Raw genomic sequence first — 26240 nt, 5'->3', positions numbered from 1 at the left:
TTACTGAGTTTCCCTCACAAAACTGGCGTTGATTTCACCACCCCCCAATTCCAACACCAGTAAGGTAGCCAGGTGGTACCACAGTACCTGGCCTTACGGAGCTGGCGATCCATCCTTCCGGAAGGTCTTTGATCTCTAAGTTGGCTAGAAAATGAGCTCCTCTTCACAGGCTTTATGCTGAGTCCACTGGGGCATCATTAGGACTGAAGTCCCTGCAAGGTTTGGAGAAAACCCTCTGGGCTCAGGCCTGAGCCGCTGCCTCATTCATAAGGGACTCTTCCCTCCCAGAGGGCTTACTGAGCCGATGTCCCCTTTTGGGGGACAGTCAAACCTCCTGGCACAGCACGAGGCCCTGAGTGCTCCTGTCCCTGTGTTCCCACTGTGACTTGTGCAGCAGACACGCTCATGGGGATCAGATACCCCAAACAGCAAGTGAGCCCATGTGCAAAAGGCAACGTAATCCAGTTCACTTCCCGACGTCTAACGCAGGGTAAATGAGAGGCAGGAGGATGGATCTGTACAAGGTGTCAGAACGCAGCAGAACCGCAGCTGAGGTCTGCCGAGCCAGCCATCCGTGGGCCCCCTAGCAGCTTCCACCGCGAGCTGAACCAGGACAGGCAAAAGCAACACTCAGGGGAAGCACCACTACGGCACGGACATCAAGAGGCTCGGCTCCAAAACCACGGTGGTCTGATGGAAACCAGCGCAGGGCGGGGGCTGGGACGGTTTCAGACCGATCCCCAGCAGCAATGGACTGCGGGGCCAGACTTGAAAACCCAGATACATGACCGACCATGCCGGAGTCTCACTCCGCCCACTCCCCACTCCTACGGTCAGGCTCAAAGACTGTGGCATCCTACGGAGTCACAGTAACCACCAGCACTGTTTTCTTAAGATGACAAATACTGATTGAGGGTCATGTAAGTTGCTCTCATGTGGGACAGCCTCGTCACCCACAAAGGCAGAATTCGCCCCTCCCGCCCGAGTCCCAGAGCTGGCTGCTGGCCAGCGCAACTCTCAGCAAGGCAGGGGGCAAGGGAGGAGTGCTCCAGGGTGGGAGTTAGAAAATGTGGGCCCTGCTCCCCAGTCCGCCTCTAACGGGCTGCACTGAACTGATGCGTGTTCTCCGGTCTGAGCTCAGATCCCTTATCTGTAAACGGGCGCAGCACCTATCACTATGATCCCTTTGGCATCAAACTGTCACTGTTTCATGGATTCCATGCGATTAGCTAAACAGGCCCCTTTGCTGGAAATGTAAAGGATAGGATTGCTTCATGCTCAGGAAAACTTCACATTCAAAATGAAAGTAAAGACTGGAAGGAAAGAAATGAAAGCAGGAGTCGCTTCAACTCGAAACTCTCTTTGGTCATGAGAATAGCACAGCAATGAGTTCAGAGAGTTTGGGAGGAACAGAAAAGCACGAACTGCAAAACAGGAAATCCACTCTTGGCCAGCTGTCAGAAAGCCATGCGCCAGTAAAAATTTAGATTTTAATTTTTTAATTTCTTAAAACTAATCAAGCTTCTCACGTGGTGAACTACTGAGCTGCTGCTATCAAGAATTACTGCCCCCACGCCAGGCTTTCTCACTCAGGATTTCTTCAGCGCTGGGTCTGAGGGTGCGACGGTGCAGTGAGCCACTGGGCCCGCTCGCCCCTGTGCCTGGTACCGACCGGCTGCCTGCTCACTGTCCTAACACTTCCTATGGACAAACGTGACCTTGTATTATAATTCTACAGAGACTGGCCTTCCTTTCCAAATAGCGTAATGGCTCTTGAGCTGGCATGCACCCCATTTCCACATCTTTGACCCTCCAGTGCCTTGGCCAGAGCAGGCACCCAAATGCGCCCTGAGTGACTAAGATAAGGACTTACCAGTCTCCTCAGGCACCTCAAAAGACATGGCCAGTTTCCTACATCCAACTTGAGTCTGAACTGCAATGTCTTGTTTTTTAAGGCATTAGAGACAGAAAAGCTTATAAAAATGAGCTTAACAAACACAAACACCAGATTTCCATAGAAAGCAGGAAAATAATTTATTCCAAAAGATGGCAGAAGAAATTCATCCTGAAAATATACTTTGGTGTGATTCTGTGGGGACAGAGCTCCCCTTGAGTATGCTCTCCTACTGGCCGCTGCACTGGAGGCTTATTGTCTCGTGAGTTTTTAAGACAGGTCGCGGACTCCCACGTTGTGAGTGGGCGGGAGCCATCTTCAAATCCACAGGTTCCCAGGAGAGAGGGCGTGCTTCGCAGAAGACAAGCACCTTCTATCTCAGAAGAGTGTATACACATTTTATGTCGTCAGCACAGTTGAGATTAAGGAGGCACATAATTCATCAAAGTGTAAAAAAGGTACAGGAAAAAAATACTGCACTGTAGAATAAGGTATTCAACTGTGGTGCGAATGTTTAAGGCAGCTGCTGACCCAAACAGGCGAGTCTGGGCGTGGAGGTGGCTTTGCATCTAGAGGAATTCTCTTCGTGACCTGCAAAACAAAGCCGTTCTAGTAACTGGTCCTCATACCACCCTCAGGAGGGCAAAAGGAGAACATCAAGGAAGTCAACGAGGCCAACATTTAAAGTATGTAGGTTCTCAATAAACACTGGCGTGAAAAGTGGGCTCAACTGCCAGCTCGGGCAGGCTTTGCAGAGTGGTGTTAAGAGGTCCTGTGACCAGGGACACTGCTAAACTGAGGATCACAGGCAGGTGTGATCGTGTCACAGAAAGAGGAAGAGCAAAGTGACTAAGACCAATCGTGCAGGAATCTGATGCGTTCACTTCGGTTTCAAGAATGTGCGTTTCCCTTCCCCCCTCACAGCAAGGAGCAAGGTCCCCCAGGAGTGGCAAGTTCTTCTCTGTCACACTCCTCAAGAGCGGACTCCTTGTCGTGGTCCGCGAAGTTGCTTCTAGTTTGCTCCCCACTCTTGCCACCACAAGTGTAGGCGACAAACGTGCGTTTCTTTGCTAGAAGCTTCAAGCTCTAGCACCGCCTTCGCAGAGCCAGCAGGCAGGTGCCTGCACACAGCCAGCTGCCGATGGCGGCCGCGTGAACGCTTCTACGGACAGCTTGTTTTATAACACCAGTTTCTGGAATTAAAAAGCCAATAAAGAGAAAAATCTTTCAAAGGCCATTTCCACACCAGCCTTGAGCTGGTGGACAAGAGAACACGCTGGTTAGGACGCACAGTGTGCCAGCACGTTGAGGGTTAAGTGCAGGTGGGAAGGGCTAAATTCGATGAGACAGGGTTTGTGGCAGGCAGGTCTGACAGGAACGAAGGTCACACAGCACGTGGAGAGGCCCGGTGGGCCCTCGAGGTGTTCCAGGTCAGTGCGCAGGGGCAGAAGCCCCAGCGCAGTGTGATAAAAGGCTCCCCAGGCCTGTGTCCAGGTGCCAGCAGCGACAAGAGGCTGGTGCACACCGGGGCGGCCCAACCGCCCTCGGTGGTGGAAAGCCCCAGCTGCCGGGACCGCTCAGGCAGGACACTGCAGACCATGCACGTTCACCTTAAGGTGTGACCGGGGCACCGTGTGTACATGGCAGGCCTCAGCGGGGCAGTCAGCAGAGCGAGCCGCCAGCCTCACAGACCCTCCCGCTAACCAGTGGCCCGCTTCCCTCCTCCCGCCGCACAGGCCGGGCCCGGGCCCGGGCCCCTCCTGAATTTTACTTCAGAGTCCTGAACAGCGGACACAGGTGCCCTGTGGGGTGATTCTCCATGAAGCACATACTGGTTAGACTTCATCGTCTAGGCCTTTTGGGACAAATAAATTAATCACGAATGAAAAAACAGGTCGTCATTTTTGAAAAAGCATATAGAAATGGGGGATAATTTTCACTCAAGCTCGATGACACCCAGTTTAAAATAAACGTGAGCGAGCGCTAGGTTAAATGGCATAGGCTTGCAGCTGATTTTAGAGTGAATTAAACAGGAGCACATTCTAATCCTCTCTCTGATTAGATGGGGTGAGGGGGGGAACTCAACAAAGGGACTATGTTCTCCTTTTGTACAGTAAGGCAATCACTAAGGCTATGTTCAGATAAAACTGAGAATGAAGACGACAGGAAAATTTGAAGTCCAGAACTAGGAAATCTTTTCAGGGAAGAATGAGTGAATATACTTTTTACTCAGAGAGAGAGGTTATTTTTACCTTTATTTTTTCATTGAAGACAAACTCACAAAATAATTCCTCGTCTGTTGTTATGTGCAGGTATGTACTTTAGGAGGTGAGCTACAAGGGCACTTAAGCAAACTAAGGGTGTGTGTTCAACCAGACGAGGCAAGGCAGCAAAGGAATGGCAAAAAACTGGGTAGCTACACACATTTCGGGAGAGAAGAAATCACTTAGAAACCAAGCAGCCAGGAAAGGAACTGCAGGGCCGTGCAAGCCGGCCGCTCAGAGAAAGCAAGCGTCAGGAAGAGCGTCCAAGAGTGGGACAAGGGGGCAGAAGAACGTTTGCAAAATAAGAGTGTTTTCTAATCTACTTTCTGAATGAGTGAAGGTTGTAGGTGGCAAGGGGCAGGAAAGGGTAAGTCAGGCCGAACAGGCCAAGAATGTGAAAGCAGCGAGGCTGGAACCCAGCGGTCCCGGAGCAGGGAAAAGGCAGCAGAGCGAGACTGGGGGCAGATGGCGAAGGGCCTGGCCCCCAAGTTAGACGCTGGACGTAACCTGCAGATCATCGCCCTTCTCTTCTGTGGGCTGCGCTTACAACACGTGCCACAGCATTTCAAGGGGCCTGAACCCGCTGACGCAGGAACCTTGAACTGAACCCCCGCTGCAGCCTGTGCAGGGGGACCGAGGGCTCGGGGCGAGCCGCAATCTGTCTCAGGGACGTGCCAGCGAGAAGGGAAGCAGGATGGCGTTTTGTAGACACTCCAACTGCAGGACAGGGAGGCCTGACGAGGAGCCACTGCAGTGACTGTGAGCTGCAGCGACCGGGGTCAGAAACGGGGTGTTGGAGGGAGGGGCAGATGCAGAGACTCTACCAGGATCAACTGGATTCGAGGCAGAGGGCAAAGAAGTGACCGACAGGTTCTGGCCCTACATGGCCAGAAGAACTGCGCCGCCAGGAACTGGGATGGAGGCATGACTGGGCCTGAGGCAGGCTATCTGGTCAGAATCAGAGTGAAAAACACACTTTTCAATCACAAACACCTTTGCACTGTTGAACTTGCCACAGCTGTGGCTTCATTTAACTGGGACCTATCAGAAACCCCTTCAGGGCCTTCCTTGAAATTTCCACTCAGTACTATGCCTGTCGTGAGCACTCAAGTATTTCTGGAATGCAGAGAAAACAGCTCCCCCCAGGGCAGAAGCCTAATTCTCAATACTCTCTATCCCCCCCCTCCAGACTTTGTAATAAAATAGAACTTCCTTTTAGAACTGTGGCAAACTGTGAAAGCTCATCTGATGTATCACAATGATGTGGCAAACCAGCCAACTTACGCGACACGGGCTCTGAAGCCAAACCACTCCAAGGAGACAAAATACTAGCATGACCTCCCCAAGGCTGTGGGAAAACAGGACACTGACAAAAACAGCAACGCTGATGTGACAGTGCCGTGGCCAGGGAAGCAAGGCGGGCAGGGGACAGAGGAAGCGAGCTCCGCTCTGAGGGGCGCGGGCCGAGCCTCCAGCCCCGCGGCTGTTAATGCGTCGGCACTCCACCCACCAGTCATCACAGGCGGAAGAAAACCGGGGCAGAGAGAGTGATTAAAGCAGCAAAACATTAACTAAGTGTCTGATTGTGTTGTTCAGATCAAGTCGATCTCACCTGTATACAATTTTTCTAAAGCTCTCAAGGACTGTTCCTCATTGCCCTCTTGCTGAACACCGTGTCTAGCTTACATCTATCTTCCCAGCCTGGGCTCTTACTCACATCATGTACAAAATCACACTTTTCCATACCAGACGAAGACAGGCCGACATCTGGGCTCTGCCCTCCTTGGTCACCCCACTGTTGTGTAAAAGCTCAAAGTTCAGAAGGGAATTTAGCTCAATCTGCTGAGTTCACCACCAAGAAAAGTAAAGCCTTGACCTGTTGCAAGGTCACACCCACTGGGGTCTGTAACTCCGACGGCCCGGGTGCTGGCGCTGCCCCATCACTCCCTCAGCCGCGGAGCAGCCACGTCATGGTGCTCACAACTGTGACCAGGATGTGAACCAGGGCTCGCCGGCCTGCACCTTCCTGGCATTTTCCTTTTCAAGGAACAACTTTATTTAATACAGGGTTTAAAGCAGCAGCCCCAGGGGGTGCTGTGGGCCAGGATGCAAATGTTAAGATGTGGTCAATTAGGTTAACACACACAGGGTTATGTGGAACCAGAGGCTAACAGTCTCATCAGAAGGGAAGGAAATGAGGCTCAGAGAAGTTCAGTGAAAGGCAACGCGGGAAATTCTCAGCCTTAAAGCCCAAGCAACATCCCTATCTAACACTCACTATAGATAAAAGAAAGGAGAGCAATCAGGAGATGTTGTGGGAAAAAAAGTCAGGTAAAAAAATCGTATGCATCAGATCAAACAAAAATTATGTAAGAGGGAAATCAAAAGGCCCTGGGCAAAGAGGGGGGAAAAAGCTGACCACTTACCGAGCAGATGGGCAAACGCCCAGCTGTGAGGGAACCCGCGCTCTGGCACACTGTGGGTGGGAACGCAAAAATGGCGCCGTCCAGAGGGAGGGAAGTGTGGCCCTACTTAGCAAAAGTAGTTAGTTTTACCTTTAACCAGAGATTTCATTTTCAGGGACTCGAACCCAAAGATCATTAGCAAAAATATACAATGTCATAGGCACTGAATGGCCTAGGGTTAGGGTGGCTTTGTTACTAATAGCAGAGGAATAGAAACAATCCAGAAGGACATCAATAGGTATAAAAAGAATCGAGGAAGATCTCTATCCACTGATAGGAGCAACCTCCAGATGACAGTGTTCAGGGAAAAGCAAGCTATAGAAGAGTATACGTAGTATTTCCTTTCTGGAACAGCTGTGTGGGGGGTGGGGGAGGATAGACAGACAGACAGACACACACACACACACACACACACGTATTTGCTTATCCTAGGCAAAATGAAATACCGAAGGATAGACTTCTTATTTATTATCTTGTTTATAATTTTGACTTTGGAAATGTTTTACACGTTCAAAAATAGCAACAAATAAAAAAATTACTATGAAATGACCCATGGACATGGACAACAGGGTGGGGACTGACTCGGGGCGGGGGCAGGGGAGAGTAATGGGGGAAATTGGGACAATGGTAATAGATCAGAAATAAAAATAAGTAAATATAAATTATTATGAATTGAACACAAAATAAAACTTAATCTAACTACATATCAAATTGATAACCACCAAGAAAAATAATTATGTCAAGTGACCTCAGAAAACAGCATTTTGTTCTTTATTTGTTCTAAGGGCGAAGAAAGCAGGAAAGATATCCTAAACTGTACTCAATAAAGTTATAGTTGGTAGTTATACTGGTGTTATTTGAAAACTGTTTTATATACTGTAGGACAATGAAAGTAAATAATTAAGTTACTGTCTTTAGGAAGCAAGACTGTTGGCATATATGAATGATAATCAAGTACAAAACCAAAGAATTAAAAAAACCCTATAATGTTAAACTTGAATTAGAAATACTAATATGAACACATGATTCTTTTTCTTCTTAAAACTATGCACTTCCTGGCTCTGTCCACTGTCAAGGCTTAGAAGCAATAACACCCCAGCAGAACCAGATGCACCCAGCAATCAGCTCTTGGTTTTTAAATACCATTCCCACCGAAAGAAAACAGGGCCAGCTGGGCTTGAGGACTGACAAGGGAACCAGGATCCTTTCAGAGGGAAATTCAGAAAGCAACTGGAGGACCAGCCGATTCCAAGCCCGGGCCAGGAAACATACAAGAGGGTCTGGGACACCGCGATGTTGCCAGAAAGTAAGGAAACCATCCAAGACTAGCATCGAACGGACGCAGAGGCCAATCTAGACAGGCTCCCACCGGCCAAAGAAAGAACAATTAAACATACAAAGGATAGTGAATGTAATTGATTACAATGAAAAAGGAAAGAAAACCTCACTGGATACCCTAGAAGGAACTTGAGCACCAATAATTTACTCTGAGAATTAAAAAAAGAAAAGAAATATATGTATTCTGCTTTTCCTATATGATCTGTATTTCAAGGTTACCAAATAACCCTAGCTAATAAGGGAAAATTCATCTTTATTAGAGAGAGTTCACCTACTCAAATGTGGAAGCATGAGAAAACCAGAAAATCACCATTCTGCAGTTTCTACAGAACCCCTGATGCAGGCCACGGGCAGCGACAGAGGAGGAACTGGGTGGAAGGCGGACAGAGCACGCGGCGGCTGGCGCGCCAGGGTGCCGCTGCCTGGACCCATTGGTCACCTCAGCGTCTCTGAAGAGAGGAGAGCCGGGCGCGCCAGAGTCTCCTGAGAGGCAACACGAGGTTCACCGTACCCCAGAGAGGGGTCCTTGCCCAAAGCTGCACCAGAACCCAGGCAAGCAGCGCTATGTTCCCTTTATCAAAATGATGGTGACAGAGGAACAGGCTAAAGGGCAGGTGTTCCGACCTCAGCCAGTGACTAAATCTTCCCCCCTATACCACTCCTTGCCTCTCTGATCCTCAGAACCAAAGAAAAGCTGCAATTTTAAGACCAGTTTTCAAGAAAGCACCCTTCTCTCTCTATCCAGAGCATTCCGAAATGTCCCTAATGGCCACTTGCAGCGGCTGAGACTTGTCACACCAACTACCAGCGGTCTCGTCCCTGAGCTGTGTCTAGAAGACAGCACGGAAACTTAATCTTGTACATCAAACTGTTGTAAATGGCACAGTGATGGTGGAATTTAAAAGAATATTGTGGATAAATCCTTTAGTAAAGCAAACAACCTAACGTCCACATTTACTTCTGCTCTTCAGGTCACGTTTGCTTTCAGCAGCCCACCCTTGCCAAGTGTTAAAATGCCACAAAAATTCTGAGAAAAAGGCCAAGGCAAACTCTCAGTGAGTGACTGACAACACAATATGAAAGGTCAAGGGCACATAGTCACCTTGGTGGCGGAGCGCTGGACTGCGGGTCTTCCTCCTCAAGGCCAGTGATGCTTGAGATACCAGATGGTTTCATTTTTCAACTGCGGTCCGAAGAGAGGGTTGAGTTGGGCCAGAATTGCGATCAGCCAACTGAAAGAATCACGGAGGAGGAATGACAACAAAAAGTGGTGAAATCATGTGGGAACAGGACCGTTTTCAATTAGAACAAAAGAAAAGAGCTTCAATAACACATAAGTCTATCCTGCTCAGTCCAACCTTCAACACGAGCTCCTAACACATTGTACCAATGGGAGTCCGGGGTGTAGCTTGCAACAAACGTTTCACCGAGCACACGTGGCCTTCGCTTAGACACACATTACAAAGCAGTGAGGCTTTGTCACAGGACACCTCTCTCTGTGTTCTCTCACCTTCTTAATTCTAAGAAGCTCAGGTTCCCTGAATTCATACATGTATCTCTACCTCAGAGTGTTTTTCACATCATTTCAATTGATCACCCCAACTCTCAGGCTCAGGAAGAACACGTGTTAACTTTACCCATTCTCGAAATGCTAGGGCCGCTGCCGTGTGCCACGCCATGTCCCGGGCACAGCCAGGTGAAATTTCAGCTCCCCATCTGCCAGCGAGGCTCTAACGCTGGAGCGCCCCTTCTCTAGCCACCATCACCAGGAAAATATGGGCCACAGAAAAGCTGAACGAGACGGGCATTTAATTTCCTTGCTCACTTCAGAATCTATGGACTAATTATGCAGGAAGGGCAAGAGTGTCACCCGTAACCTCAGGGTTGGACGTGAACAACAGCACGCAGTCAAGCTAACATTTTCCTACACGGATCACGAGTGCCTTTATATCTGATACAGTAATTCACGTACCCAACAAAGTCTGAGAACCATTACATGAGAACCAGAGCAAAGAAATTTTAGGACCTCCAATTCCCCTATAAGGAGGGAACTGGCCAAACAGAACCAGGTCGTTTATCTGGTTGGGTCTCTGTTCTTTTCATTTGCGGTCATTTTTGGAACTCTTCCAATCGAAGGATCAAAAAGCCGATTCTGATCACCAGTGGCCAGCGCCGCAGCAGAGGCTTGCGCCTGCAGAAACAGGCAGCCGCCCTCCCACCCGGCCCCACAAAAGGGGGTTTTGTGACAGGTAACACGACACCTGAGGACATAGGGCCAAAACAGATACCTCAGGCTGACTCACTTTATAAACAAAAAGCTAATTCAGATGAGATTCTCTGCTGTCCTGAGAACTAGTGTATTAGACGCAGACAGAATGGCTAGGCGTGTAGCTGAGGTCTGACATGGATCTGACACTGTAATAAAAGGAAGGGGCGGGCAGCACGGGCGGACACACTGGAGAGCCCTGTGACTGCGGCAGACCTCGCGGTGCAGAGCTACGAGTCATGGAAAATTCCACACAGACCCAGGACTTCCCCAATCACAGCAGACAAGAGAGCCTGACTGTGCAGCAGTCGCCTGTCCCTTCGTGAGACACGGAAATAACTGGCTAATGCTTAGACATCGAAATAAAAAATCAGTTGAACCCGAACTAGAGTCTGTCTCCCTTCTTCACCAGAAATGCACAGTCCTGAGACGCCAGCTGCCGGCCCTCTCTAGGGTGCCGCGCGGCAGCAGGTCCCAGTCTTGGCTGCACGCTGGCGACCTAGGGAGCTCTGCAAACCCACTGCGCTCTGCTTCACAGGGGACCTTCCTTTGCATTCTCCCCTAACTCAGCTAAGGAAACTGAGGCAGAGAGAGGCCCAGTGACTGGCCTGCGCTCACAAAACTAATTAGGTGGTAGCAGCTCCTGACCCAGAAATCCGCTCCCTCTACTGTGTCCCCTACAGAAGTCACTTTCTGAAGTAATGACCACATTTCTTTAGGCGAAACCTAAATTGATCTAGGGGTTAAGGAAATGGAGAATCCACCTGCAGATCACTGCTTAAACCCACGATAAGCCCTTGGTACCTGAGGTAAAAAAGAAATCTCTAGAAGCAACAAGGAAGTCCACTTTGCTTGCTCAAATCAGTATTGAGAAACTTTTTTGAATTTAATTTTACATACCATTTTAAATGGTTTGAGTCAAGCAAAACATCTCACTTAAAAACACCAACGAACCAGAGTTTAGCAAAGTTCCTTGGGAAATGGCCTGGGTCAGTTCATCTGAAATTTCAGGGAGGAACTGTTCCCTGCTGACCAGCTGAGCCCTGTGCCTGCCCTTCTGACCCCGACTGACTTGCAATTTCCCTTCAAAGCAGAGAAACACTGTGGAGAATTGGGAGGGTGAAAAAAGTCCAGTCTGAATCGATGGAAGTGGGTGGAAGAAGAGGCCATACTCCAATGAATCCTTTACTTCATGTGTCCAAGGAGAGGGAACGGGATGTACCCTTCCGATTCACCCACACGGTTCCACATGTCCCCATAACCTGAAGCCGAGCCTAGTCACCATCTGAGATCATTCAAACGCCTGGGGCAGCTGTGGTGTGGTGACATCTGTCTGCAGTGCTGCAATGGCCCAAAGTCAAGTCTACGTTCCTCATTCTAAAGAGGAGGGAACTGGGCCCTGGGGAGCCCAGTGCCCCTGGGAGTGAATCCGCGCCACGCCGGGAGGGGGCCCAGGGCTCCTGAGTCCCGCCGGGCCAGGCTGAAACATATGTCCTGGTTTCTCCCACAATCACGACCAACGCCATGCTCCGCGTCAGGCTCTGGGGACGCAAAGAAGGATCAGAAGAGGGGCCCACCCCTGAGGGGCTCCCGAGCCTGTGACAGACACACCAGGACAGCAGCAGACTGTGATTTGGGAGAGACAGCACGGGAGGGTTTATTCTACACATACTCCTGGCCACTGGTCGTGAGCGTGGCTCTTGGTTATTAGAATTCTCCAAGCATAAAACACCCCCCCGCCACACACACACAAGGCTATACCCAGCTCTCTCAGATCTCGTTTTATTTTGTTTCATATTCAGAGGTGAGAACAAGGACAAGTGGCATGGTTACTTCCCAGTGACACACGGCTCAAGCAGATAGATGCCCAGAATCCCGGGCAGAACGAGGAAGTCCGGCAAGGCCTTCTGCTCTGATCCCTGGTGCCTCCGGTGAAGGCCCAACAGGAGCGACCTCTACAGGGGGCTCAAGAGACAGCCGAAGCGCTGAAGGCGATCCGCCCTCTCTCCGCCGAGACGACCTCTGTCACCTGCCCTCATGCCCCTCTAATGCCGCAATCTCTTCCCAGGGCAACACATTCTTAGGTGCTCTTAGAAGACACAGGGTTCAGTATTCGGCAGGGCTGGGTTTCAATCCCAGCTATACTGGATGTTAGTTGGCTGTCTCCAGACAAGTGGCCTGACAACCCCAAGCCTGTTTCCCCTGTTGCAAAATGAAGACAACCCCTGTCTCAAAATGTTAAGAAATAAAGGCAGAATATATATGAACGTGCTCTGTGGAGTAGTTACAAATAGAAATTTAATAAACACAGCTATTCCTCTCTTCCTCATGGGGCAGCTAACATGCTTCAAGGACGGAATGAAATGCAACCTGTGTCCTCTGCGCAGGAGCTTCTCGTGTAGCGCTGAGTCATCCTTGTCACCCTCCTCTCCCGCTCCGCCCCGCTGCGGCAGGCAGAGCCCCGCGGTGTCCCCCGAGACACCCATCCCCTGGCGTACACTCCCTGTCTACGCCCGAGGCAGTGAATGCGATGACGGCCACTCCTGTGGTCAGTTTATGACACAAAGCTGGCTCTAGGAAAGGGACATCCTACCTCCAGAGTGGATGTGCCCTAATTGGCTGAGCTCCTAAAAGGGACAGGGCTCTCCCTGACAGAGGCATCTGGAGTGTGTGTATCACTTTCGGGTTTACTGCCGATTAGCTCAGAACATCCTCTTCAGCGTGTGCTCTGTGATAAACAACTTTTTCCCTCCCTGAAAACAGCACACTGCTGCGCTGTCTCAGTAGAGGGAACTGGAAGGACACTGCAGGCGGGGACAGGGAGCTGGCGAAGCGGGTGTGAGGACATTTGGCAAAGCCTGAGCAGCCTCCACCCAGAGCATGGCTGCTCTTTGATCCTGTAGCCTCAGCCTGGAAGTAACTTTCCCGCAGCCCTTCAGCCCCAAAACCAGAGTCCCTGCGTGGCCCACATGCCCTGAAGGCTCCTGCACTGGCACAGGAACTCTGCTACACACCCATGTCACCGGCCACCTGCTCCCCTGCCTGTACTGTGGGGGGGGGGGCCTACTGCTCACCCGGCAGCTCCAGCCCCGCTCCAGCCAGGCCAAACCAGGAAACCTCTCCACTGTTGGGCGGGCCAAACCACACCCTCTCCCAGGAGGTCGGAATCCTCTTCAAGTCTGTCCTTCCCCAGGGCTCCCTCCACCCCAGGGCACCTCACACAGCTTTCTTGTATCTTACCCCCTTTTGTCAGTTTATAAAAATGATGTTTAACCTACTGTGTGGTTTTACTTCCTCTTTAGACTCAGCGGCTGAAAAAGGAGAAAGATGGCTGGCTTTGACGGCCAAGGGGCCGCACGGCAGGAGTGTAGTGGCCTCTGGGAGCCGAGAGTGGCCCCCGACCAACAGCCAGCACGGCGTGGGACCGCAGTGACGGCCTTGGGCCTCCAGCACAGCAGTGCGAATCCTTTATGGAAGGAGTCCACCTGCACACCAGACCTCCAAGAAGCCATACATATAAAACGACAGGGAAAATGAACAGCTGGCTATCAACTGTAACTAAACACATATGGGAACAAGGCACCATGAGCGGAGGGCAGCAAAGGACAGACACAGACCTGTAAGGGCTTCAGATACGGGAGCGATAGGGTACAGATTATAAAGAAATGGTGTCTTAAGAAATAAGACGAGCTTAAAATATATGCAGGGAGAAAGAAGTAAGAGAGAGGGAGGGAGTAAGGGGTGGAAGAAGGGAGAGGTAAAGGAAACTATAAAAGAAGCTAAAGAACTTCTATAGAAATGAAAAATATAATACCTGAAAATAAAACAATCAATAGGTAAAGTTCTGGTTCGGATAATAGCAGAGTAGCTTATAACAAACTCAGTCAGTAATAATAAACTCTGAACAAAATATAGTAATATATATCCTATAGTCAGTAATAATAAACTCTGAACAAAATATGAAAACCAATTATGTGATGGTACTAGAGATTAGGAATCTCAAAAAATAAAACTATAAAAAAAAGAACCTAATGGACATTTTAGAACTAAAAAGTATAATATACAAACTGGAAAAAAGAAAAAGAAAAAAACAAACCTTTGGATGGACTTACTAACAGATCAGAGATGACAGAAGAGACAGTCGGTGAACCTGAAGACAGACCAATAGAAACCATCCAATCTGAAGAAAAGAAGAAAAGTCGACCATACGTGCAATTGGAGTCTGAGAAAAAGAAAAAAGAATAGCAGGAAAAAAAGAAGAAAAAAATATATAGGCTGCAATTTTCTCAAACTTGGCGGAGAATATTAACTTACAGATTGAAGTAACGCAGCAAATCCCAGTAAGAATAAATACAAATAAAACCACCCCTCACACATCATATAGTCAAACTGCTGAAAACCAAAGAGAAAGTCTTGATCACATCCAGAGGTAAAAGAATGCAGAAAGAGGAGCAATTACTCAAATGACAGCTAAGCTCTCAACAGAAACAGTAAGGCCAGAAAACAACTGAAGAGCCTCTTAACGTCGTTCGAAAGAAAGAAGAAAAATCCTGTCAACCACAATTCCATATTCAGAAAAAATATCCTTCAAAAATAAAAGTGCAATAGAGGCATTTTCAGATACATGGAAGCTGAGAGAACTTGTCAGCAGACCTGTCTGTCCTACAACAAATACTAAAGAAAGTTCTTTAGGCTGAAAGGATACCAGATAGAAACTCAAATTTACAAAAACAAATGAGGAACGCTAAAAATGGTAAATGTGTGGGCAAGTAGAAAATATTCTTTCTCTTAATTTCTTTATAAGACATATGATTCCTTAAGGTAAAAGCTGTTATACTATAGTAGGGGTTTTACAACATATAGATGTAAAATATATGATAACAATAGCACAAAAGATGGGGAGCAAGTAGAATTATATTGTGGCGAAGTTATTGCATTTACCTGAAGTAGCTCAATATTAACTTAAACAGATTTGAAAAGTTAAGAATATACATTGTAATCATTAGATGAAAGACTAAATAGAAAAATATAAAAAAGTATCACTAAAAAGCCCTTAGAAGAATTAAAATAGAAAACTAAAAATACTCAACTAACCTAAAATGAAGAGCATAGGATTAAAAAGGTGAGACAAGCAAAACAATTAACAAAATAGTGGGCCCAAACTTAGATATATCAATCATTACATTAATTGTATATGAATCTCAATTTGTCAATTAAAAGGCAAAGACAGTCAGAATGGATAAAAATAAAAAACTAAGGCTGAGTGATAGCAAAAAGGCACATTCTAAATATAAAGATACAGATACAATGAGTGTAAGATAGGTGGTATGATTATCTATCAGATAAAATAGAAATTGAGTCAAGGATCGAAGAGGGACATTTTAAAGTGATAAAGATATCGATTCATCAAGAAGACATACCAATTACAAATGTGTTATGCTCCCAATAACAGAGTTTCCAAACAAATGGAACAAAATGGAAATAATTAAAAAGAGAAACAGAAAAGACCCACAACAGCTGATGATTTGAACACCCTCTCTTAGTAACTAATGAAAAGTGGACCAAAAAACTCAATAAGGATCTAGAGGATTTGAACCTCCCTGGCCTAACGTTTATGGCATACAAAACTCAACAACTCCAAAGTATACATTCTTTTCAAGTGCACATGAAACAGCCATCAGATAAACCACTTGCTGAGCCACGAGTATGTTCCAATTTTCCAGAGAGTGGAATCTTACAGAGTGTACCTTCTGATAAGATATCTAGAAATGCTCCAAATATTTGGAAATTAAACACCACGCTTCTAAATATGAAAACACAGCATCATCAAAATTTGTAGGCTGTAGCTAAAACAATGCTCAGAGAGAATTTCATTTTAATTTCTTTTTGTTCATTAATTTCTTACATTTAAAAAAACAAAGATTTAAAATGAATGATCTAAATTTCTATTTTAAGCTAGAAAAAGAGCAAGTTAAATGCGAAGTAGAAGAAAGGAAATAAAGAAACCCTGAATAAATAGAGATATGCCATGTTCATGAGCAGAAGACAGTACTGTTAAAATGTCAGTTCTGCCCTAGCTGGTGTGGCTCAGTGCTCTGAGCACTGGCCTGCAGACTGAAAGGCTGTGGGTTCGATTCCCAGTAAGGGCACATGCCTGGGTCGTGGGCCAGGTCCCCAGCTAGGGGCCTGCAAGAGGCAACCGGGCGATGTTTCTCTTGCACACCGATGTTCCTCTCCCTCTTTCTCCCCTAAGAAAAATAAAATGTCAGTTCTCTCCAAATTGATCCATAGATTCAACATAATCCTAGTTAAAATCTCAACAGGCTTTTCTGGTTAAAACTGACAAGATGATTCTAAAATTTACACAGCTATTTTAAAAGAGCCAAATAATCCTGAAGTACAAACACAAAGGAACTTAGACTTCCTGATTTCAATACAAAGCTACAATATCCAAGAGAGTATGGTATTGTCTTAAGGCTAGACAAAGAGATCAATGAACAGAAGACAGAGTCTGCAAACAGACTCACTCATATGCGGTCAAGTCATTCTGAACAAAGATGCCAAAGCCACTTAATGGAGAACGGAAAAGTCTTCAATCAATGGTGCAGTTGTCCTGGGAAACAAAACTACTAAAACGAAACGAAGCCAGGCCCCACCATTCTAGTGCCGGCGGCCGGGGAGGCAGCATGCCCAGCGGCTAGAGCCTCCGGCTGCCCCGCCGCTGTGCTAAGCCTCAGGACAGGAACCATAAGCACTCAGCTCAACACATCTCACGTTTTTGTCTACCTCAAGTTTTCCAGAAAACAGTGTTCCCAGATCTCCCAGGACCATCGACCATGATCCAAATTCCTGCCCAGACTGCGCTGCTCATCTCACCACTTGACCCAACATCCCGCCCTTCCCCGTCCTCCAGCCCGGCTGCCGGGTTCTCTAGAACTTGCTCAAAGGCCTGTCGCTCACTCACCCGCCCCCGGTAACTCAGGCTTCGCAAATGGGAGGACTACTTCTTTGCGCCCCGCCTGCCCCCGCCCCGCACCGTGCCACCTGCCCCCAGTCCCCTCCCACTCCTGGGGAGCGCCAGCTTCCCCTGCGGGGTGCATGCTTGTTGACTGTACGGCCCTGATTCCTTCATCTGTTCCAGTCGCCCCCTAATTCAACTGCGAAGGTTCAAGGGCGCCCTTTCCTGGCCCTTCCTCCTCTGTACAACTAAATGCTGGCGCTCATCAGCTCTGGTCCTGTCCCCTCTTCTCTCTACATCCTTTCCCGTAGGGCAGGTTTCTCAGCGGCATTTGGGGCTGGAGAGTGCTCCGCTGGGAGGAGGGACTGATCCGTCCAGTGCAGGACACACGGCAGCACCCCGGCCTCTGCCCACCAGGTGCCGGCAGTAGACAATCAACGCCTTAGGAAAGTGCAATCTCCTGGCCTCCGAGATCGCTCCGTAGGCATCCAGTTTCTCACCGGACATCTCTTAGAAGTTTCAGTGGCATGCCAATCTTAGCCTGTCTCCCAGTGAATTTTTGTTTTGAAATTGACTTTGCTCTGCTGAACTATTAACACAAACTGGTCACACTGGCAGAGATCCTGGCTTCTTCAGAGCTCAAACGTGTCAAGCCCCACAGAATCTGACCTTCAGTTAGAACAAACTGAAAACAGAAAAAAACAAAACAAAACCAGCCACAAACAGAAGGCAATTTAAAAGTCCATGAATGTACCCTGGAGAGTGTGGCTTAGTTGGCTGGGCATTGTTCTGCAAGCGGGTGAGGTCGCCAGTTTGATTCCTGGTCAGGGCACATGCCTGGGTTGCAGGTTCAGTGCCCAGTTGGGGTGCGAATGAAGGGCAACCAGTTGATGTCTCTCTCTCGCACTGATGGTTATTTCCCTCTCCTTCTCCCTCCCTTCCCTTCTAAAAAATAAATAAATTTTTTTTTTTTAAAAGGCTCCATGAATGTATTTCAAAACATGATTTTGTTTAGGAAATCCAGTTTCTTTGAGTGTGTCCTCCTTCAAAAGGGGCATTTTCAAGAAAATATTCATATACTTACTACCAACAGTGATGTTTTCTCTTTCCAATTTAACTTATTATAGAATCCCACCCCTTTGTGGAATCTGGTATGTAAAATATTTAGAGCTTGAATTCCACCCATATGTTTCCGACAGATAACTTTCTAAGTATGATATATAATCAGGTTTCAAGGAAAAGAAAAAATATTTTCAAAAAGTCTGTCCCATCCAGCTCATCTCCCCATACACGGCCTCCAGGAGCGCTGCGCTGGAACTCCGTGCACTACCTTTACAAACACACCGACGAGCGCGCCAATCCACCCGCAACACCAGTGGCACGAGCACGCTGGCACACGGGAAAAAACAGTCTCAGATCTCGACAGCAAGGGGTAAGGACTCATGGACAGTGCCCAACTGAGTCACAAAGACTCAAAGCGATGTAATTTCCAACCAAGTCCACTTATTCGTTTTACATTGAAAGTGAAAGTAAGAGGTATGAGACTGATTGGAAACGTTTTGTTGTTCTATAGAGGGTATCATGAAAATGAACTAAATTTCAAAGGTGGAAAAAGAGAAAGTCAGAAAACATTTTTGTCCCATCTTACCTTAATGTGAAGTCAATCCTCTGCGTGATCCTTTTTTTTTCTTTTTGTAAGACCCTGCCACCAACCTTACTGCTCAGACGGCAGAGGTCTTCAGAGAAATAAAAACGAAGGCCGTTTCTGTGGCGGGGCTACTCCCTGGCTCCCGACTGAGCAAGAGCCCCCGAGTTGGGCTGGCTGTAAGAGTCAGCAGGACTGTGGCCCGGGACTCGGTTGCCCCCCCCAAAACGATGGATTCCTGCTGATGCACGTACTTCCTGTCATTGACTCTTCAAAGCTGAACACAGCTGGTGTAAGAATGATCCCTCACTAGTTCCCTCCACCTGCTACCTCACAGACTTCCCTTCTGGAGGCTGAGCTATCACCCCCAAAAGCCTCTTTACCTCTCCCGGCAGAAGAAAAGGCTAACCCAGCCAACCAGCGTCTCGTGTTTGGAGCACGGCTGCTGAGGCGGGCCAACACCACCACCAGGGAGCAACGTTCGCAGAGCCCACTACGACTCGGCTTGACACGCGTCAAGTCGCACTTGAACAGGTGACCGAGGACAAACCACAGAGTCAAAATCCACGGTGATAACTCTTGGGGTTGGATTTTGATTTCTGCCTCCAGTTTGAAGAACTGGAATTGGCTCATTCCCACATTTTTTTTTAAAAGGCCTCAGTGAGCCCTGGCCGCTGTGGCTCAGTGGATTGAGCGCCAGCCTGAAGACTGAAAGGTTGCCCGTTCAATTCCCAGGCAGGGCACATGCCTGGGTTGCGGGCCAGGTCCCCAGTTGGGGGCACGCGAGAGGCGATTATCTTGCACATCGATGTTTCTCTCCCTCTCTTTCCCCCTCCCTTCCCCTCTCTCTGAAAATGAATACGATCTAAAAACAAACAAACAAACAAATAAAAACACCTTAGTGAAAAGTCTGAGGACAGGAAATTCAGATTCAGAGTCACAGAGAGCCGTGGCCTCTCATCACAGGGGCCGAACCGTGGCTTCCCGCCTCCGGGGCGCACTGACCGCTAGTGTGGCCAGCTCCGGCACTCTGCTCATAAGGGGGTCTCAGGAAGCTAGCAAGCTCCCTCCAAGAAAAGACAGTCAGTGGTTCAATCAAAACCCTGAAAAAAAACCCCTAGAAGGGTGTATTTTATGGTACGTGAAATATACCGCAATTTAAAAAGGAAAAAAACCGTAAGGCCTGGGAATACTCTGAAGTGGCTCCTTTCTCCAGCACTGACCGTACGACTCGGTCTTTTCCCGGAGCAGGGCTGATTCCGCTCCCCAAGGCAGCGGGGTGAGCGGCCAGGAGCTGGAGGCAGCGTTCAAGCTGCTAGGTGCAGCTCTGCCGCTACACTGCCGACACCCCGGACCCCCGCCGGCGGAGACCAGCACTCCAAAACAGACGCGGGGGGGGGGGGGTCACCTTCCGTACCCAAAAACAGTTTCCACTCAGCAGTTTACGTAAATGACACAATCTATGCAAACAGATGCTAATTATTATACTTTTAAGTTAAAAAATGTTTAATTAAAAAAATGGTTCTTTTTCTACTTGATTATAATTCTAACTCAACTTCTGGTCACCTGATGAAGAAAGGTCATAATAAAGAACGGCTTTACAGCTTCATTTAAGTGACGTGAGGAGGCCTAAATACTTCACAGCAGTGAAATACAAAGCACCACAAGTGAAATACAAAGTGACAATTTCGGGCCGACTATGAGCTTTAAACTTGTGCCAGATAAAGTGTACTTGTGTTGACAGAGGAGAAGATTGTCTGTGCAGTCCTTATGTAAGTATACTTATATTTAATTACGTAACTAATTACGTTATTAGAAAATTAGGTAAATACTGAACACAGGAAAAGTGCGCTATTCTCAGGCTTCGGACACTATTTCTAGATGCTACATGAGGAACAAGCTTTGACAAAACAAAGCTGGGAAGTGTCCCAATAATCATACTCCACTGGTTTCATTTGCTATCACACACATTATAAATGCCAATAATAATGCTTATTACTTTAAGAAAAAACTACTTACAGGAGAAGCATACTTACAAGAGATAGCAGCAAACTGAACAGGTCACCAACATGGTGATGATAACTCTAAAAAAGAAAAAAATCAGGTAATTTGCAGACTCTGCCAACGTTGCAGGATGGTCCCGGTCCCAGTCCCTTCCCCAGCTATCGAACCAGCAGGGACTGTGCACCCAGAAAATGCACCTGCCATCTGTTCCAACACCCTCAGGCTGCAGTGTACCCTGTGGTAATTTGGTAGAGGTTTAAGTAAATACTTGAACATCCATTTGTATTTAAAGGGGTAAGCAGTTATTTACGTCAGCTCAGCTCTCTAACCCAAAGCCATCTGAAACTGAACAAAGGCTGTCGTGACCATTAGTTTGACATCCAAGTAACTATCCCATTTGGTAGCGTTCTCCACCACAAAATCACACAACACTTGTAAAAATGAGACCCTCTAGTGTTGACCTCTCCCCACCTCCACTCCAGTCTGAGAAACAGTTAAGCCTCGGTCTTGGACCCAGTCAATGCCGACACTTCTAACTGGTTTCCTACTACTCTCTTCCCATTTCTCCTTCCAAAGGCTCCCCTCGGGATCTCCCGCTCCCCAGAGGCAGCTCTGCCACTCCACCCACCCAAGCCACCCTCAAATCAGTCACCGTTTTGCTCACGCCTCCTCTGTACCCTGAGTCACCTAATGCTGTGGTTCAGTCCTTCACGCACCCTCCCACTTGGACTTCTTCCCTTCTCTCCCCACCATTAGCGCCAAAATTTGTCAGGATCGCTTGGCCAGCTGCCAGCAGAGTCAAAACGCCCTTCCTTCCCTTTCATTCTACCCACCATGACCCGAGTCAACCCTTCTAAAATGTTCTTTCATCACATGCACCCTGCAGCCTACCAGCTCTCGACGCCCCGCGCCATCCCTAAGAGTGGGGTCCACAGAGAGGTCTCCATGCCCTAAGCAAATGTCAGAACGCCTGATTCTATTTTTAACTCATCCTTTAGAAGTTCTGTGTGTGTGCATTTCCTATGGTTAAGATACTGGCACATCCATCCATTCATTCATTCATTATGTTCATTAACTGTCCAGTTAATGATGTCCATTCAGATGTTCATTAACTGTCCAGTGTGTCCCGTGTGTCCCAGGCTCTGGGGACACAAGAGTAAAGGAAACCAATGAAAACCCCTGTCCCGGTGAAGTATACGTGGCAGCGGGCAAAGACAGACGACAAACAAGAACAATAAACAGACAAGGCCTGTGGCTCAATGTATCTGTCCGTCTGTCCGTATGCCAGAGTCAGTCAGTGCAGACGGAGAAAAAGAAAGCAGGGAGGAGGATAAGGGGGCTCAGGGGTGTGTGAGATGAGATGCGTGTACACACATACTCATGTATTCAGAGGTAAAGCAAATACAAATACGTGACGACAGCTGGAGCTGCGTGGTGGTGTACAGCAGCAGTACCGCCCTCCGTACTTCTCTATGTCTGAAAATGTTCTGTTTGAAATAAATGAGCTCCCGACGCCTGGCCCACCAATCCCTACGCCTCTCCTATCCCCTCCCCCAGTCTACTGCCAAGAGAGCCACTGGGGAAAACCTGAGCTTTGAGAGATGTGTGGGTTCCTAAAGAGAAATAAGGGAAATCACAAAAAAAAAAGAAAGAAAGAAAGAAAAGAAAGAAAGAAAGAAAGGAAGGAAGGAAGGAAGGAAGGAAGGAAGAAAGAAGGAAAGAAAGAAGGAAAGAAAGAACAAAGAAAACAAGGAATGGCCAGGAAAGCTGACTCCAGCAGACTTGATTTTCCCCCACTCATTTCCTGCCATAGGAAAGAACGAGAGAGGAAGGGGCTTTGGGCTACACAAAGGCTCAGAAGTGTTCCCGTCTGCCTTTCCTTTCCCTGGGCCTCAGCAGCTCCCAACAACCCCGCCACTCAATGTCTTGCCCTTGGGTGTGCAGGGCTCTCGGAGGGAAGAGGAAGGAACATCGAAGTCCTCCCCCCGCTTCACCTGCAGCGCTGTCATGAAGGCGCTTTACTATCTCCTCCGTGAAGGTATTTTAATCCTTCCAGTCAAAAAGGTTCTCCTGTTTTGAAAATTCAAAATAGGCCTTGAAGTAATGTAACTCCTCCATGCATTTTTTTTTTTTAATTATTTTGCAGTCTCTTCGGGAGGTAAAGAAAAACCAGTACTAATTCGGTATTAATGTTTCCATTTTCCAGTGGAGAAAGGAGAATGTGGAAAAGTTAACTGAACTGTCCAAGGTCACAGGGATCAGCCAGCTAGGGGCAGTGTTTCTCACACTGTAATACGGTACCTCCTAGGAGACACTGTGTGTTAAGACCTGCTCGATCCTGCCAAGAGCAGGAAATACAAGGACTGGGGAGGAGGCTGTGACTTAGGCCTGGAGAATGTACCGCTGGCAGGTCAAACCTGAATCACAACACTGGGGCCGGACACCGAGCAGAGGAGGCGCTTCCTTACCCTGGCCGGGGGCCCCCAGACCCAAGGCTGGGCAGGCGGGGCCTTTAAGAAAGGAAGGGCCGGTGCTACCAGCACTTTAATCAAATGCTTTTTCTGAGTATGAAGGCTGGAAAGGTGGACAGTAATGTAATAAAACAGTTGAAAACAGAAACACAGCAAAGAAGTACTTCATTGTTCTCTCACTCCAGGAGGAGCAAGTGTAAGAAATTACATTTGGTTAATATAAATTGTTCTAACAACCCCTGAAATTTGACTCTCTATTTCCTCTATCAGAGGCTGGAAAGATGACCCACATGACTGGTGATTTATGGGATGGAGGAAGGTAAGGGGGGCTTAATGCTACCAAGTGACAGAAATTCATGAACCATTTTTCCTTCTTAAACAAATTATATTTTATTTTCAAACTAGTTGGAAATAACAGGACTAATAAAATTTATTTCAGAGAGCAAAAGGGGTTCAGGAAGTAACAGTATTTTCTTTCTTTTAATAAAGCAATAGAATTATCCACTCAACAGATGTTTATTGAATGTCTACTCTGCCTGCCAATCACTGTGAGGCCACCAACTAATTGCAAAGAATAAAAAAGGGTGTTTCTGACAAACTGTGACTTCGGGCTAAGTTTCACCCCACATGATCTTGCCCTGAGGAAAAAATGACTAAACGCCAAAAGAGGAACTAAAAGGCAAAAATAAAAATAAAAAAAGGAAAGAAAGAAAAGAAGTGCTAAAGCTCCCTTGAGGATAGCTATAAAAGTTCACTTACAAAACAGATTATGCTCCATTTAACATGGGAAAAAGTGTCTTTCTTAACCGATCTTCTAAGAACTCGCTACAGTCACACACAAGGGCCGCAGCGCCCTCCAAGCCGTGTGACGCAGGGGTTTCTAAACAACACCTCCTGCTCTTTAGTAATAAGCTCCCTGCAGATCGCGTGCCAACTACCTCCCGGCGGCCACGAGATGCAAGGCCTGGGTTGGACGTCGCTGCATAAGCCTGTCCTGTGCAACTGCGACAACTTATGAAGTGCAGAGGGCAAATTCTCTTTTATTTATCTGATCCGTCCCTTTAGGCAAATGTGGCCTCATTTGGGTGGAGAGCAAGGCTAAAGTCGCCTAAGGCCGAACCTCTACTTCTTCTTGGGTTGGTAGAAACCCATTTCCGACTACATCGTCCCCACACAGGACCTGATAAAAAATATATCCCCCTAAAGCTCCTTCCCAAGAATAGTCCGCTGGAGGTCACCCTCCTCACGCTGCGGCCAGGAGTCACCCAGGTTGCTGCGTTTAGGAAATCGGGGGCTGCACGGGGGTCGGAGCCACCCCACAGGGTCTCCGCGGTGCGGGTCGCCCCCTCCCCCTCCCTCTCCCGCTCCCGGCCCGGCTGCTCCTCGTCGTGCGTCGCTCCGCAGGCGGCCCTGGCGCACTTACCCCCGGTTGGGACCCTTGGGTATGAACCAGGGGACCAGGAGGCCGACGAAGCTCCAGAACACGCTCATCACGATCAGAGGCACCGTGAGGCCGTTGTACGCCATGGCTACCAGCCCCCTGACCCACCGCCGCACTTCGGTCCCACCCGGAAGTGTCAACACCGCTCCGCGTGACCAGCGCGCGCAAGGACCCGCCTCCCGCGCCCCCACGTGACCCCGCGCCGGCTCCGCCCCCCCAAGGGCCGAGAGGCAGAGCTCTGCCCTCACCTGGCGGATCTCGGGGCTACTGCTCCTGCGAGAGACGTCACTCATTGGAACCCCAGCGCTAGAGATCAAGTCACCAGGGGTTCAGCAAAGTTTTCTGATAAGAACGTGGCCCTTTTAGGAAAACATTGTAGTTATTTACAGCGTTATCTTCTTTGTATGCAACAGGTCTTAACAATGATAAGTTACCATTGTAAATTCCTGAATTTTTAAGTTTGGAAACCTCACTACAGCCTAAGAGGTAGTTTTAACTATTATCCCCACTTTGCAGTTGAAGAAAATAAAGCCCGGGGAAGAAGTTAAGGATCTTGACCAAAGCCACAAAGGTAGTGAGTGGCAGAGCCAGGATTCCACGTCTAACTGTGGGATGGATATTCAAAGCCAGCGCTCTTAACTACCGCGCTATGGCCAGTCTCTGTGGCAGGTCCTCAGGTCACAGGGGTCCATCAGAAGCCCCTCCGGGAGCTCCCAGGCTGGTGAGGAGACGGGCTTGCCCTGCGCCACTCAATGCCCTGTGAAGGGGCAGCAATAATGTTGGGCTTTCCACCCTGGCCAGTCCTGAGCTGAGCCCGGAAAACCGTGTAGGAATTAGCCAGAATAATGAGGAGGTGCACGTGGAGTTTCTAATGCTTGCCAAGAATTCTCGCATATGCTAAGTGCAGCATACAGCAGCCTCAAAGATAACTTTGGAATGGAGGAGTAAGCCAACTCTCAGAGGTGAAGGAGCTTGATAAAGCTCACAGGCAGAAGGAAGCTGGAAAGCAGATCTATAAACCAAATCCAATGCTCCCCTGCAATAGTCACACTTCCTCCCCTCACATTGCTTCCTGATTTCGTTCTGCATCAGGTAGAATGGATTCTTGAATTAAATGTGAAATTGGACCGACGATCTTTAACATCAGCCAACTCTTCAAACATGACTCCAAGCCTTGACCTGACCAACAAGGTAGGAAACCAGTTGATCATCTTTCTGCTCATACTGTTTGCTAATAACTCAGCCTCAGCAGAAGTTCCATTGTCCTTAAATTGCAGTCCCAGCGCCTCCTTCTCCAAGGCTGGTTTCATTTTGTTAGTGCATCTTTTGTAGCTTTGGACTTGTTTGGGTGTGTATCTTAACCAGCCCCCTAACAGAGGGCAAACTCCTGAACAGATACCATTTCACTGACCTGTGCCCCGCTGGGGCACTTTATACACAGAATGAACACTTGTATGACTGAATGGAAGAGTAAAGGGGCAAGGTCAGCCGGAA

General features: G+C 48.0%; 1 protein-coding gene across 1 annotated transcript; it reads right to left on the bottom strand.

The window, feature by feature from the left end:
* Positions 1–2015: 2015 nt before the first annotated feature.
* Positions 2016–24910, bottom strand: LOC129066473 (V-type proton ATPase subunit e 1). Its single transcript, XM_054568037.1, has 4 exons — positions 24729–24910; positions 20867–20914; positions 9064–9193; positions 2016–2485 (listed from the first exon to the last, which is right to left on the bottom strand). Exons 1-3 carry the CDS (start codon positions 24830–24832, stop codon positions 9100–9102), a joined length of 246 nt encoding a protein of 81 aa, XP_054424012.1. The 5' UTR covers positions 24833–24910; the 3' UTR covers positions 2016–2485; positions 9064–9099.
* Between the last annotated feature and the right edge of the window lie 1330 nt (positions 24911–26240).

Source organism: Pteronotus mesoamericanus, unplaced genomic scaffold (assembly GCF_021234165.1).
Source record: "Pteronotus mesoamericanus isolate MK-2021 breed Mesoamerican mustached bat unplaced genomic scaffold, CSHL_Meso_final contig_2, whole genome shotgun sequence".
Taxonomy (NCBI): Eukaryota; Metazoa; Chordata; class Mammalia; order Chiroptera; family Mormoopidae; genus Pteronotus; species Pteronotus mesoamericanus.
Note: the sequence above shows the minus strand (reverse complement) of the source record. Positions and strands in the feature narration are given on the sequence as shown.